General features: G+C 35.4%; 2 protein-coding genes across 3 annotated transcripts in view; one reads left to right on the top strand and one right to left on the bottom strand.

The window, feature by feature from the left end:
* LOC113391647 (fatty acyl-CoA reductase wat-like) overlaps positions 1-6367 on the top strand; it is a 35587-nt gene extending 29220 nt beyond the window's left edge. The window contains exons 6-15 of the mRNA XM_026627680.2: positions 206-390; positions 687-770; positions 1519-1628; positions 1890-1975; positions 2814-2929; positions 4375-4497; positions 4785-4904; positions 5276-5466; positions 5648-5714; positions 6173-6367. Coding sequence (XP_026483465.2) covers positions 206-390; positions 687-770; positions 1519-1628; positions 1890-1975; positions 2814-2929; positions 4375-4497; positions 4785-4904; positions 5276-5466; positions 5648-5714; positions 6173-6275 — 1185 coding nt within the window. The 3' untranslated portion in view covers positions 6276-6367. The remainder of the gene's footprint in view (positions 1-205; positions 391-686; positions 771-1518; positions 1629-1889; positions 1976-2813; positions 2930-4374; positions 4498-4784; positions 4905-5275; positions 5467-5647; positions 5715-6172) is intronic.
* Positions 6368-7028: 661 nt separating this feature from the next.
* LOC113391581 (uncharacterized) lies at positions 7029-13358 on the bottom strand. Of its 2 annotated transcripts, none has more exons than XM_064220005.1 (2): positions 13176-13358; positions 7029-10829 (listed from the first exon to the last, which is right to left on the bottom strand). In XM_064220005.1, exon 2 carries the CDS (start codon positions 10822-10824, stop codon positions 7327-7329), a length of 3498 nt encoding a protein of 1165 aa, XP_064076075.1. In that variant the 5' UTR covers positions 10825-10829; positions 13176-13358; the 3' UTR covers positions 7029-7326. The 2 variants fall into 2 exon arrangements, with proteins under 2 accessions (XP_064076075.1, XP_026483367.2); XM_026627582.2 differs by having other exon boundaries at positions 13180-13358.
* Positions 13359-14144: the final 786 nt, after the last annotated feature.

The following is a 14144-nucleotide window of genomic DNA, read 5'->3' as shown; positions in this document are numbered from 1 at the left end:
GTTGTATACGTTATCCTCTTAAATCTTTAAATTTTTACAGGTCATGATTAATACAGTAACTATTTTTAATTCTTATTTTATTTTAATAAACATAGTTAAGGCCTTATTATTAATAATTCTTATGTAAATAATGGAGCAATTTTAAATAAATAAATTGATACATAAATATCAATAAAAACCGAAAATGATTCTCACATTTTTCCAGGTGACAATAATCATAAATTCAGCGGCGACGGTGAAGTTCGACGAAAAGCTGTCGATATCAACAGCGATCAACGTTAAGGGCACTGTGGAAGTTATCAAGCTAGCCAAGGAGTGCAGAAATCTCAAAGCCATCACCCACGTGTCCACGGCCTACTCGAACACACATCTCAAATATATTGAAGAAAAGTAAGAGCATGTCATTATTGTATACCTAGCTAGGCGAGCTCGGCCCCCCAGGCAAGACACCTAGGTGAGAATGTACCCGCATTAATAGTCCTACAGAAAGTGGGTTGGGCAGTTACCCCTTGAAGATTTCTTCTATATAATAAAACCGACAAACGTCAACTAATTCTACCACCAAATATGAATAATTTGTAATACTGTGTTCGGTAGTGTGGGTGAGTGTGGTTACAATTCAAGGTATAATGGATGGTTTTTACTTAATAAGAAAGTGAATAAGATACATTCGTACTTGTTTCCAGAATCTACGAGCCCCCGATGACGGTGGAAGTGTTGGAAGCGATCGCTCAGCTGGATGACAATTTAATCGAGTCCATTTTGCCGACGTGAGTTACAAATTTTCGGTATTTATATTTTAAAGAATAGTAGCAATGCCCCAAATGAATAAAGGAATTACTAATATTCCTATTTACGCCTCATTTTAAGCTTATCACTTGTTTTAGTTGTGGGTACGACAATAGCCCAAAGGGAGGATCGATCCTGTGACTTTTAAACATTGCGCTATTGACGCTTCATTCATATTTATTTGATGGTATTTTACTCGTTGGTTGCAAGTCCGTCTAGGTAGATACCGTCGAACAGCAGTACTTAGTAATGTTGGGTTCAGGCTTGCAGGGAAAAAGGATCATAAAATTTTATTTCCCAAGTTTGACGCATTGACGATGTGTCATGGAATGATTACAATTTTATTACATTGCCAATATGTACTGCTACGGGTTGTGGTGACCACTTATTATCAGGTATCAGTCTGCTTTAAAATGGTAATAATCAATACATTTTCACTTATTTGGTGGTAGGGTACCCACTCATCGGATATTCTACCGCCAAACAGCAGTACCCAGTGTTGTTGTGTTCCGGTTTGAAGCGTGAGTGAGCCATAATATCTTAGTTCCCAAGGTTGGTAGCACATTGGCGATGTAAGAATGATTTAATGTATTAATATTTCTTACAGCGCCATTGTCTATGGGCGGTGGTGAACACTTACCATGAAGTGGCCCGTCCACCTACATCTACTATAAAAAAATGTATGTTTTCTTTAAATTATTAAAGATTGTTTCATTCATTGCTTGCTAGGCTTCTGGGAAAGCGGCCGAACACCTACTGCCTTACGAAGGCGGTAGCTGAGGAAGCAGTCAGAATACACGCTTCAGGCATGCCTGTCTGTATTATCCGACCCTCTATAGGTGAGTGAGATGTAGTCTAGACTTTACCTAACATGGCCGACTCTACTAACGAGTAGAATAGTTTTATTTCGGTGAATAAACTTTGCCTCAAAAATACAATACAGATTGCAAACGTAATTATGTTGGACCTTTACCCATTACTTTCTAGTCCTTTCGAAATCTTCTCCCTCCATTGAATTTGTTAATTATTAGAGTCTGAATTGTGACTTTTACAAATGTCTTATAGTTAATTGTTTTATCATTAATGTATAACTTTTCCAGTTATTTCAACATATGAAGAACCTGTTAGAGGCTGGACGGACAGTGTGTATGGACCCACGGGGCTGGTTATCGGTATCGGCACTGGGGTGAGTGCGAAGTCACCGTCAAGTCAGTAATGGCTAGATTAAAGTACCGCAGATCACAAGGTCCACAAGATCACAAGTGTTCAATACCGGATCGGGCCAATTATGAGTTAGTGTTTCTATCAATAAAATCTCAGTAGTAGACATTGGCCAGCCAGGCAGTAACCACGATCGTCGACCCATCATATTATGCAAACGAAGGAAGAGAGAGTTCGCCTGTCTGCTCACACTTAAGCACTATAATAATGATTAACCTGTCCAGGTGGCTAGTCTCAGATGAATACGTGCCGTGATCGAAATTATTGGTCAAGGAGAGCTTTTCAATTTTGCACTCGAGAGGAGGCATAAAGAGCCTCCTTTGCTATTCTATATCTATTCTGAATAAAAGCTTTTTGGTAAATGATTGGATTCCCAATTAGAGTGTTTAATCCCTACTAATATTGTAAATGCGAAACGAACTCTGTCTGGTACCTTTTCACTCTTAAACCGCTAAACCGATTTAGATGAAATTTGTTGTGGAGGTAGTTTGAGTTCCGTGGTAGGACATAGGTGATTTAACGCGGAAATCTTCCCTTAAGGATATGAAAAGGGGTTGGAAGTTTGTATGGGGAAACAGACTTTTCTTTAACGTAAACTTCGATCGACAATATATTGTTGTGGTATTGTTGATAAAGCCGAGCGAGTTCAGCTAGTAATAAAATAATAATTGAATACGAGATCCCTGCAGATTACCAACATAACATTCAAACTTTAGTAACTATAAAGTGACTTTGCCCCTTGTGAGTGTGTTTCTGCTGATCGGTCACAGTTCAAGATGAAGTCCTCGTCCACGTATTCTCAGGTGCTGCGCACGATGTACATGGACGTCAACAAGGTAGCGGACATGGTTCCCGTGGACCTCACGGTGAACGCCATTATCGCGTCAACGTATCACACCGCAAACAACTTCAAGGAAAAGTAAGTTATGAATATTTGTATAACGATTTATGGTATATTCATCATAAAAGCACTTTTATATCGATATATTACAGTATTCCTGGTTAGTAAAGTAGATTCTATCGAGAAGAACCGTCAAGAAACTCAGTTTTTTCTAGTTATTGACAATTTATTTCGATATTTTAAATTATTTTTTGATTTAACTAGACTTTAGACTGAGAAGTGATTAATATTTAAGTTGTTCTTCCATTATAAAAATGTATCATTAGTAACTTACGTTGATTTTTACCCAATCAATTTATGATTCGATTATTAAATGTTGATTTGACATATCTATGATAGCCAATCAGAGGCGTTGGCCAATTACAGCAACTAGTTTACCTTAGTTGAGCCCGGCTGGATAACTCTAGCTTGAACGTTGAACGATGACACAAGCATAAAGTGCAATAATATATTACAACTAGCTGTTGCCCGCGGCTTTGCTCGCGTGGAAATTGATTATATTACAGAATAATTTAAAATATTGCGTTAATTTAAGACCTCATTTGTGGTTCGACTTTCGTAAGCTAGATGCAATAGACTGTTTACAGAGCTCACACTCGAACAGGCTTTTTGGAGCTGTCCATACGAAAAACAGTCTTCTCTTATATCTACTCCGGCCATTTTAGAAATTTGACCTTGTACTTTATTAATTGTCATGGTGAAGCATATGTACTTTAAGCGCGAACTGTACTCTCTTGAAATTAAAGGGGTATTCTGATGGTATCAAAGATAATATTATCACTGTACTAAAGGAGAAATACTTAGTGTATATTCCACACACCATTTCTCCTTTAGTACAGTGATAACTGTAACCTATGACGTTACGATAGAGAACCCTTAATATTAGTCTGGTGCCGTTGCATAATTTTTGAGGTTATAAATTCGTCAGTAACATTATTGGCGCGCCAATCTCCTAACATAAAAAATGACGGGCTTCAAGACTAACCTATATAAAAAAATTCAATCCCTATTTTAACCCTTGGGGGTAGAATATCCAGAACTGCGTAAATACATATCTACTTATTTTTAATCAGTATCCCAAAAATAAAGTTTCATGTTTCTAACTTAAAAAATTACGGACTTCCATACAAAGGTTCAACCCCTATTTCACCCCCTTACGGGTTGAATTTCTGAAATTCCTTTCTTAGTGGGTGTCTACTCAATAAAACGATCCTACTCACCAAATTTCAAGGCCCTAACTTTAATAGTTTACGCTCGGCGATGATGAATCAGTCAGTCAGGACTTGTTATTTTATATATATATATAGATTGACGAATTAAAACGAAACGATTATTAAAACTTCGTACAGTCGGTGCTGGTACTTGCGTTTTTCTTGTACATTCATGTATCGGAATTAAAAAACTATTGAGGCAATGCGTACCGGTCTTTATCAAATAGATAATTCAATTGACATTATTTTCAGTCAAACATCCGACATTCCGGTGTACAACTTCGTGTCAGGTGCGCAGAACCCCATAACTTGGGGGCAGTTTATTGAATTCAACAGAAAGTATGGAATAGAGACGCCAACTATAAAAGCTGTCTGGTGAGTACGTTTTTCTATTTATATCAACTACTTAGTGGTGGGGTTTTGTGCAAGCCCGTCTGGGTAGGTGCCACCCACTCATCATATATGCCGACAAGCAGCAACTTTATATTATTGTGTTCCGGTTTGAACGGGGAGTGAGCCAGTGTAAGAAGTACAAGGGATATAACTAATGTCTATGGGCAGTGGTGACCGTTCACCATCAGGTGACTCATTCGCCCGTCCGAACAACACTGTATAAAAAACAACAACAACACTGTATAATTAACAATAATAATACATTTCAGGTACTACGGTCTCAACCCAACGAGTACGTACTACCTCTTCCGTTTCTACAACTTCTTTCTACACTACCTGCCGGCACTGCTCATCGACATGTACTGCGCGCTGGTGGGGAAACGGCGAGCGTAAGTAACAAACCACCCGTTTGTGTCCTACTGGGTAGAAGTTCTCCCACCTAAAGGGAAGACTTAAAGACCCCCCCCCCCACTGGACTAACACATGTCGCGGCGTTGCTTGCTCAGGCATGGCTGTACGCTAGTTGACCTCGAAACGCGGCTGCACGCAGTCACTTCGCGAGTTTTTGACCGGCGGTTACAAGCCAGGCAGACGATTAACATTCTACCACCAAATGAGCAGATGGTCGCTCAGATATCCCTTAGTCGCCTCTTACGACACCCACTGGAGGGAGGGGCAGTGAATTGTTTTCTTTCATCGTCACTGCACAGAATAAAGTAAAAGTGAAATAAAACTTCACTTTCAACTTCAATTGTTACAGCATGCTGAAGTTCTACTCGAAGGTGACGAAGCTGGCGAACATCCTGTTCTACTTCTCGACGCAGGACTGGCGCTTCGAGGACGCGGGCGCGCGGCGGCTGTGGGCGCGCACGGCCCGCGCCGACCGCGCCGTCTTCCCCTTCGCCCTCGCCGACATGTCGTGGGACTACATGGCGGAGACGTTCCTACTCGGTAAGCTCACCGCCTCTGCCTCGGACTCCTGCCGCGCGTTACAGCTACCAGTTGGCAAACGCTCAGCGATCGCTGAGCCAATATAAATAAATTTATAATTATAAAATGAGCTTGTGCAGACCTAGCGCCACTAACTGGTATATTTGTTAAAATATTATACTAAATTAAGCATTTCTCGCAGGTCTGAGGGTGTACTTGGTCAAGGATGATCTCTCAACGTTACCAGAAGCTAGAAAAAAGTGGAACAGGTATGATATACATAAAAACATATAATAAGTAAGACTACTAACAGACACAGATGTAGCTCGAGTATATTATCAATATACCTACTCATAGTATCCCAAGTAAGTTAAATAAGTCTCAAGAACTCATTAGTGATAATTATACAAATCATGCCTCGGAAAGCATGTGAACCTGCGCGTGGCGCACTACGACATATCCTGTTGTACTGCGCAGTGCGCAGCATGGATGTGCTGTGTTATGGATATGTAATTTCGGATCTCGATACGGATACCATTTGTATCCCAATAATACTTAACTGGTTCGGTTACGGAAAGATTTTTATTTCGGATATCCGATAGTTTCGGTTACCCTAACGGAGTGCCTTGACTGACTGACTGCCCTGCTGTGCAGTGGCCGACGTTCGACTAGCACTTTATTATTAGTACTCATGAGATGGTTTTTAATATTGCATACTTTGTTTCAGATTGTTCTATCTCCACCAGCTCGTCAAAATAACAACATATAGTTTAGTAATTTATTTAGTATATCTTCTAGTCACGAGAATATTTTCGTTTATAATGGGTTAGTTACTAAATACGAATTAAATTAAAAACTTAGTATTAAAGTACAATAAAATGTTAGTTTGATTATTGTAAATGTTAGCTTTCTAAGTATGTATTTCTTTTAAGACAAGTTAAAATATCTCGTACAAATGGAAATCGATGTGTTTCTAATGTCAATCTTATTGACTGACAAGCTAATTGATTATTAATAAATTATTTTAATTATGATATTGTTCGACCGTAAATGAATTTGCGCCTTGCGGGTATCTAACTAACATTATGTTTGTCACGAAATCGATTCTGAAATATAATATTTGAATCTACCACTTTTACCTACTGTACGCTTTTAACTAATCAAATATTTTGATATTAAACTAACTTTTTAATTGTAAAATTTTTATTTTAGTTTTAAATTTAAGAATATTTGTATACGGGCAACGCTGAGATTTTATTTCTGTGAGATTTGTTAAAATGTATTGTGATTTGAGATTACAATAAAATTAATTGAATTTACAATATTTAGTTTTTATCAAAACCATTTATTTGATGCGAAAATTCAGTAATACAAACAACATGGACGTCAGTAGAGACGCATAGGATTCAAAAACTGTACTTATTTTCCCTGGAAGCTACGTGAATACAAAATGAACTTTATGTAGTAATAATAATAAATATTTTATATTTGATTTGATCAACAAATTTGCTTACTAAACTTTAAATTCTCGACTTAAATACTTTAATCATTTGTTTAAAAAAAATAGAAAAACAATTTATCTAAAGAGATTTATTTGTAAAAAAAGACGACGATCACATTAAAAAATATATATAAAATAATATAGTACATCAACAGTAATAAATAAAATGTATGCCGTTTAATAATTATGCACAATATTTGAGTGAACCACAAACTGAATATTTATCGTTTATTTCAACTAAAATACAGACACTAAAGACTGTCGCCAATGATAGCGACGATAGCAAGCATCGCTTTGTGTATAACATATTCCAGTCTGAAGAGGCTGATTTTTTTTTCATTGACCTAAATATACTTCGTTCTCGCCCAAGGGGTAACAACTTAGATTTGTTTGAACCAGTAATGCATTTTAATTTCTTGAGATGTATGCTTTTGTATGACCTTCATTAACTCGGACTTCAAAGCTTTCTCATCATCGTTATAAACGTTAATGCGGAGACATTGGAGCACGAACAGATAGCCCGGAATAAAGTCTTTGTATTCAAGAAAAGCTTTGACAGCATTCATCCTGTTAATATCATTGAAACTAAAATGGTTAGACACAATTTGAAAAGCTTTTGCGAAAAGTAAATAAATCGATGGGAAATTGTTCGAAACGTCCTCCTTCAAGTAAACTACGCAGCACGCACCCAGTTTCTCGACGACTGCGTTGTGAAGTAACTTGTATTTAGCATCAAGTTTATGGTCATCATCGTCCTCCTCAAGGTCTCCTTTGTTTGGTATCAATGTGTCGTCTAATTTAATCTGCTCGCCGTATAGCTTCAGATAGTCTAATGCCAGCTGACGTGTCGTTATCATGACATAATTCTCTGCAATCGGAAAATTCTTACGAAACCGTTCAAGTATGTCCGCGTATATCGCAGTGGGGAGGAACATTTTCTTACGTACAACTGAATTCAAGAATTGATTGTCTAGATTCATGAATATTTCTCTTATATTGTACTTGACGCGACAGACGTCCTCGTGCGTTTTGTCCCACATCGCAAACGATCGCTCCAATATAGGAACGAACACTTTGTTATAGCGTTCGATTTGTGCTTGTTCCGTTTTCGTGGAAAGCAAGAATACGGCGACAAAATAGTTAAATTCATATTCTTTTGAACTGAAGTTTTCATCGAACGATTCTAAAAATATTTCAGCGACCAAGTCGTTGTCGAGGAACTCCATTACGTCGTCCATCTTGTTTCTCAAGTATCTCAGAAGTATTTCAGTTTTCAGTTTCAGGCAGTTCGTTTTCGTGGGCAATGATTTCAGAAATTTGTAGCTCTTCATCCAAAACTCCGGTCTCACGCTCATCGGCACTCTTTCCACTTTGCTGAGCTTTGTGTATATACTTTTATTCTCTTCAGACGTCAAGTTGTCGATGAACAGACTCAGCAGCTCCCATACCTCTCTAATAGCCGAGGGATCTTTTTCTTTACAAAGAAAGTCTAAGGTCTGGTTAAAGATAGCCGCCCGAATACTGCTGTTTTTATTAGTCTTCCAAATATCAGAAAATATTTTCTTCAGTTCGTCGTGTTTGAGTTTCGCAAACGCCACGCGGATGCCGTGTTTTTGCAAAGACACCGGAGAATTTAACAATTCAGACAGATGTTTGCGAGTATGCATGGAGCTCATGTTATGAAAGATTGCATTTAATGAGGGCAGAGAAAACTGGAGATAATCGCCTTTAGCGTACAATAGAATTGCGGCAGGCGAGGGATGAGGTCTCGCCTTGTGCATGTTCGACGCAATGTGCTTGCAAAGGCTGAGTTCCAAGTCGTCAGGTTGAGTCCAATCAATTTTAGTTTCGCTTGGCACGTACTTTTTGATTAAATTTAAGAGATCATTTTTCGGAAGCAACAAGCATAGTCCAATAATTACAGCTTTGTGTGTATTTTTTTGGTCTAATTTTTTCACAAATAATTCTTTGTAGCTATTAGCTAGAGAATGAGCCCAATATACGCGGACTTTTTTGAGAAATTGATCGAGAAGTATATTATCGTTGAGACAAAGGGATTCTACTTCGGCTTTATATGACTCCAACAGCTCTGGTCCATGCTTCAGTGCGTTAATGCACGCTTCTTGGGAAGGACTCAAAATAATCGACTCTGCGAATAGAAGTTTCTTCCACGATTTCTTAGCGTTGTACAATACCGATATGTCTTCGTTCCATTTATTAGTTTTGTTGATTTGAATAATCTCTTTTATTTTATTCAAAATCATTGGAAATTCATGAAGTTCCTTATTCCAATCCGAGAGGAGGTTCAATATGTTCGTCAACAGCTCCACCATCTCCCTGAGTACCCTTTTGTTTTTTATCTTGCACTTATCGATATTTGATTGCAAATAATTATGTAAATATAGGAACAACTTTTCTTTTTCTGCTTCCGTTAATTTCTTCTGATGGGTTTTGTAAGTGTCGAACAAGAATTTCTTCTCGATGATATCGGGAATCCTCTCGTCGTGGGTGACGTTGTAGAGTATAATGGACCTGACGCAGTTTTGAACGAGCTTATCGGATTCACTGTACACATCCATGCTACTAAACAAGTCGTTTAAATATCCCCATGTCTCGTTATCAAAGTTATGTGTGTTCGTGTAACTGATTACAAGATTCACGAATTGTATTTTGAATTTAAATGGCTCGTTGATGTGATTCTCTCGATAGTATTTCAGTACCGTGTGTATGTTCTGCATATCCTTTCTCGCACATGTGAGCATCACCCCATACATGGTCGTTCTTTCCGTAGGGTTCGACTCGGAACGGATTAGTTTCTTCAAATCAGCAAAAGCAGTACTGAAAGGCGCGTACGTGTACCAGCGGTACATATGCTGTGAAGAAGGGTCCTTAAACCTGGTATTTTGACCACAGTACATAATGATGTCCTCATCGAGGTCTTCCTCCTTTTTGTCAATAAAGAATTCTTTAACAAACTCGAACCTGCTCTCTACGGGTATACGTTGGATGAAGGGTTTTATTTTGTTATATGAGAACCATGAGCGCATTTTATCATGTCTGACATTCTTAATTATGAACTCTTTCATTTCTTCCGGTTTAATGAACTTCGCGAATGTCGGTATGTGAAGATTGGCAGCATACTTATCGAGGTTGTTCATAATTCTCTCCTTACATTTCATCATGATCATCTTGGTAGACTTGTGTCCAAATCTGGGAACATCATAGCTTTCACACGCTTCGACGATGTCCAGATATTTGTCCATGTTATTCTTTAGAAGGAAAATCGTCGCCGCCATCGTATCGCGATGGTAGTAAGACGCGGCACTGTGCATGTATTTAAAGAGACATGTGATAGATTTTTCACAAAGTCTCACGAGCAGACGCCTCGGGATGTCATCTCCATGTTTCTGTACAGTGTTCTCTATTAACTGGACAGAACAGTTCGGCAACCACTTGAAAGCTACTTTCATATTTCTTTCTACATGGTAATTGAAGAATTCATCGACGCGCTTCTCATCTTTCAAATTGATCCGGATGTGCAGAATGAGTTTGTTAAAGGCTTTCGACGTCATGTTCGGAGAGAGCTCGTCGTACAGATATCTGGGATTGATTACGTGCGCATATTGTTGGTCGGTTACGAGCCACGTGGTCCGTTTGATAGCCCGGGACACGTAGAGCATATCGTCGCATTGGAACACCTTAAGAATGTACTCAACATTCCTGTTTTTGACAGCTATGTCTATCTTTAGAAGATTATTCAAATCAGGTTCTTCATAATCAATATCAGCAATTTGGTCTTGTTTAGCTTCTTTAACAAGTTTGTTGTAGTTCTTATGTTTCTGTCCTAAAGTGTCGCCTTCTATCACCAACGACGCCATGTTGTCTGAAAAAGCAAAATACATCAATTATACTAAAATTACTGAATTTGAAACTCATATTTCTAAGGATATACTTATATGGACTGTTTTCCTTTTTTAAGTGTGAATTATTGTCCACTTCACGGTAAACCGTCTACTTACTCTGATGTGTCTGTTATCAAAGAAGATCTACAAAATGTTATGTCCTTTGTGCCTTTATTACACCAACTTTATTGTACCACACCACACTCATTACCCCACCGAGTATCCCAGTGGGCCTTTACAGCTGAAGAAGAAAAGAAGTATTTTTGTAATATTTCTAGTAATTCATTTAAATATATAATATTGCAGATTATTTGCCATAATTTTTCGTCCATGCAAGAAGTGTTTTGCATGTAAAATATTGTATTAATCAGCTTTATTTATTACGTATTTGTTTTGTAATATATTCAAATATTGAATAGCACCATTATCAAATTTGAATATATATCATGATTAAAGCACTTGTTTTAAATGGGACTGTTTTGTTATAGAATGGAGAGATACTGGAGATAATGCAGATGTCTGTTATATCTGTAATAAATAGTGATTAATAATATGATGACTATGCCATTAAATGATATAATCTAATCAGAAAATTAATTATGCACACTCCTTAGTTATTCAATTAGTTGTGAAAACAATTAAGATTTTTCATGCAAAATATTCTTGGTAATAAAATATAAAAACAATATTATTTTCTATATACTGTATTCATGTTTTTGTAGATTATATAAATAATTGGCAAATAAATATTCATTCCCCACTCTAAAGATCTATCTTTATCTATACATAAATAATATTTGTTAGGTCTTTTTTTATATATTTATATTATATGAATGCATATTAAATATATTATTAAGATTAATCTATTCAAATTAGATTTGTTTGCACCATATAATTAATTTCATAAATAAATGATCTCAGCAATAACTTGTCCATAAAGCTGTGCAAATATTTTCCCATAACTTCATTTAACTTTGTAAAATTATCAATTTTGACTCATGAAGGGATGTACTTGATATAAATTATAACACTATTTTAATTAAAATTAACATTAATATTCTTAATCATTTATTTATCTAAATGTTTAATCAAAGAGTATTTATTTCAACCAAAAATAAAACATGTTGTAGTGTTATATCACCCCTGTTTTATTTAATTTATTTTCATTTTGTAGGTTCTATGCAGCAGATTCTGTATGCAGAATTTAAAATATTGCAGATGGTTGTCATTGTTTTTCTTACACATGAGAAGTGTTTTGCACATAAAATATTGTATTAATCAGCTTTAGTTATTAAATTTCTATCATTGGTAATATATTATCTGTTCAAACATAGAATTTAAAAAAAAAATCATGATCAAACACTCATTTTAAACGGGACTGGTAGACTGCTGATTTGTTAAAAAATTTAGATATGCTAGAGAGAATCCAGATGCCCTATACTTTAGTGATAAATAGAAGTAAATTACATTTGATTCAATACTGGAACCTGACGTTAAGAAGTGCTTTTATGAGTCTACTTCAATAAAAATTATTAAGATTATATTATTAATTATTCATGTCTATTATAAAGCACTGAAATTAGAAATTAAGATTAATCCCATGACCTACGATTTATATGCAATATATATTATATTATTATAATATATTATATATATATTATAGGTATATAATAATGAAATGAACAGATTACTTGATTTAAATAAAAGGATTTTATAAATTGGCTTTAGGTATGTTATCAATAATACTCGTTATCTTATCACCATTTGCATGGACAAGAATTTACTTTCAATATTTTTACTAATATATTAAGTTGTTTATATTATAAAATCCATAACTTACAACTAAGGAAAACTATTTATAATTCCTACACACTGAGTTTATTTAATCGTATTTAAATTTGAAGCAGATTGCAGCTTCAGTGAAGTTTAAAAATATCTGGGATCCTACACGATAAAGCTCGTATTATAAGGAATCCTAAAAATAGTTACCCTTCCAATCATATAATAATATGTACAGACTTCGTAATTCTACTTATGATTTCGCCTGCACGGGCAGAAAAGTAGATAATATCAAACATTTAACACAAGTACATCTCGGAATAGATCTGGTACACACTTCACAATAGTATCAATGATGTTTATAAAACTTGTTATAAAATGTTTATAAAACTTAGCCCGTTTTTGAGGAACAACCATATTTAAATTAATACTTCCTGTAATGATCAATTCATATTAAAACTTTAAAACAAATTAAGTTTTTTGTAAGGAGGTATCGCACTAAGTTCCAAAAAAAATATTGTGTAATATTAATACTTCAGAATAATCACTCACCAAATTGAATAAGTTTGATTACATGTATCTCTTGTTTAAATGTAATGGGTTTTTATTCATAATTACTAATAATTCTAGAACAGGTATATTTTGTGTGGTTTTTGATCTTTAGTTGCCGGCACTCCACATTTAGTCATTTAACATTAACTTGAAACAATCAACGGTGAACGGGCAACAAACAATAGCAGGGATGATCTCATTCATAATATGTAAAATATTGTAATCAGTGTTGCCGCTTGTAAAATAATTACCTTAACTCCAAACTGCTCAACTCTATAAATTATAAATAAAATATTTAAATTACATTAAGTAGATAATCATAAGGCTTTGGCTATGTAAAATTATATAAATAATGTTTATTAAAATTAAATATTTTAAGAATGAAAACATGTAATACGCAAAATCATTATAAATAAAGTGACAACGTTGCGGTAAAATATACAATTAACTAGATTTAGGAGATTCCTTTATCCATAAAAATGACTGGAACAAATAAAAAACAAAAAAGCGAGCGAAACTGAATTAAGCCGCCATTATTTTTCTTTTTGGGTGCGGTCAGTAAGGTTGATATTTGCGCGACTTGTAATTTGTTAAAAGTACTCGTAGTGTTTTATTTTGGACTTGTAAGCTTAACTAAGTAAGAAGTTTATTTAAATATATATGATTTGGTAATTTATATATGTTAAGAAAAATAGAATTATTTTTGGTTTGTTAGTAAATTGTTTTAAGTATTTTAAATTCTTGTTTTTTTTTTATTTTTAAATCTATTACACTTCTTTACGCTAAATTCAGAAGTGGGATACTTTTACACGCCCTTGAGGCCTTTTATTTCTTATTGTTTATTTATTTTGTAAATATTACTCGGTAGTCCAATTGATTATTTAAAAAAAAACATCAAATTTATTGTTGTAAGATTGAATTTTGTAAATGATTATGGCTGATGAACAGCATAGCACGCGAAACAA

The sequence above is a fragment of the Vanessa tameamea genome, chromosome 30 (assembly GCF_037043105.1).
Source record: "Vanessa tameamea isolate UH-Manoa-2023 chromosome 30, ilVanTame1 primary haplotype, whole genome shotgun sequence".
NCBI classification, from domain to species: Eukaryota; Metazoa; Arthropoda; class Insecta; order Lepidoptera; family Nymphalidae; genus Vanessa; species Vanessa tameamea.
Note: the sequence above shows the minus strand (reverse complement) of the source record. Positions and strands in the feature narration are given on the sequence as shown.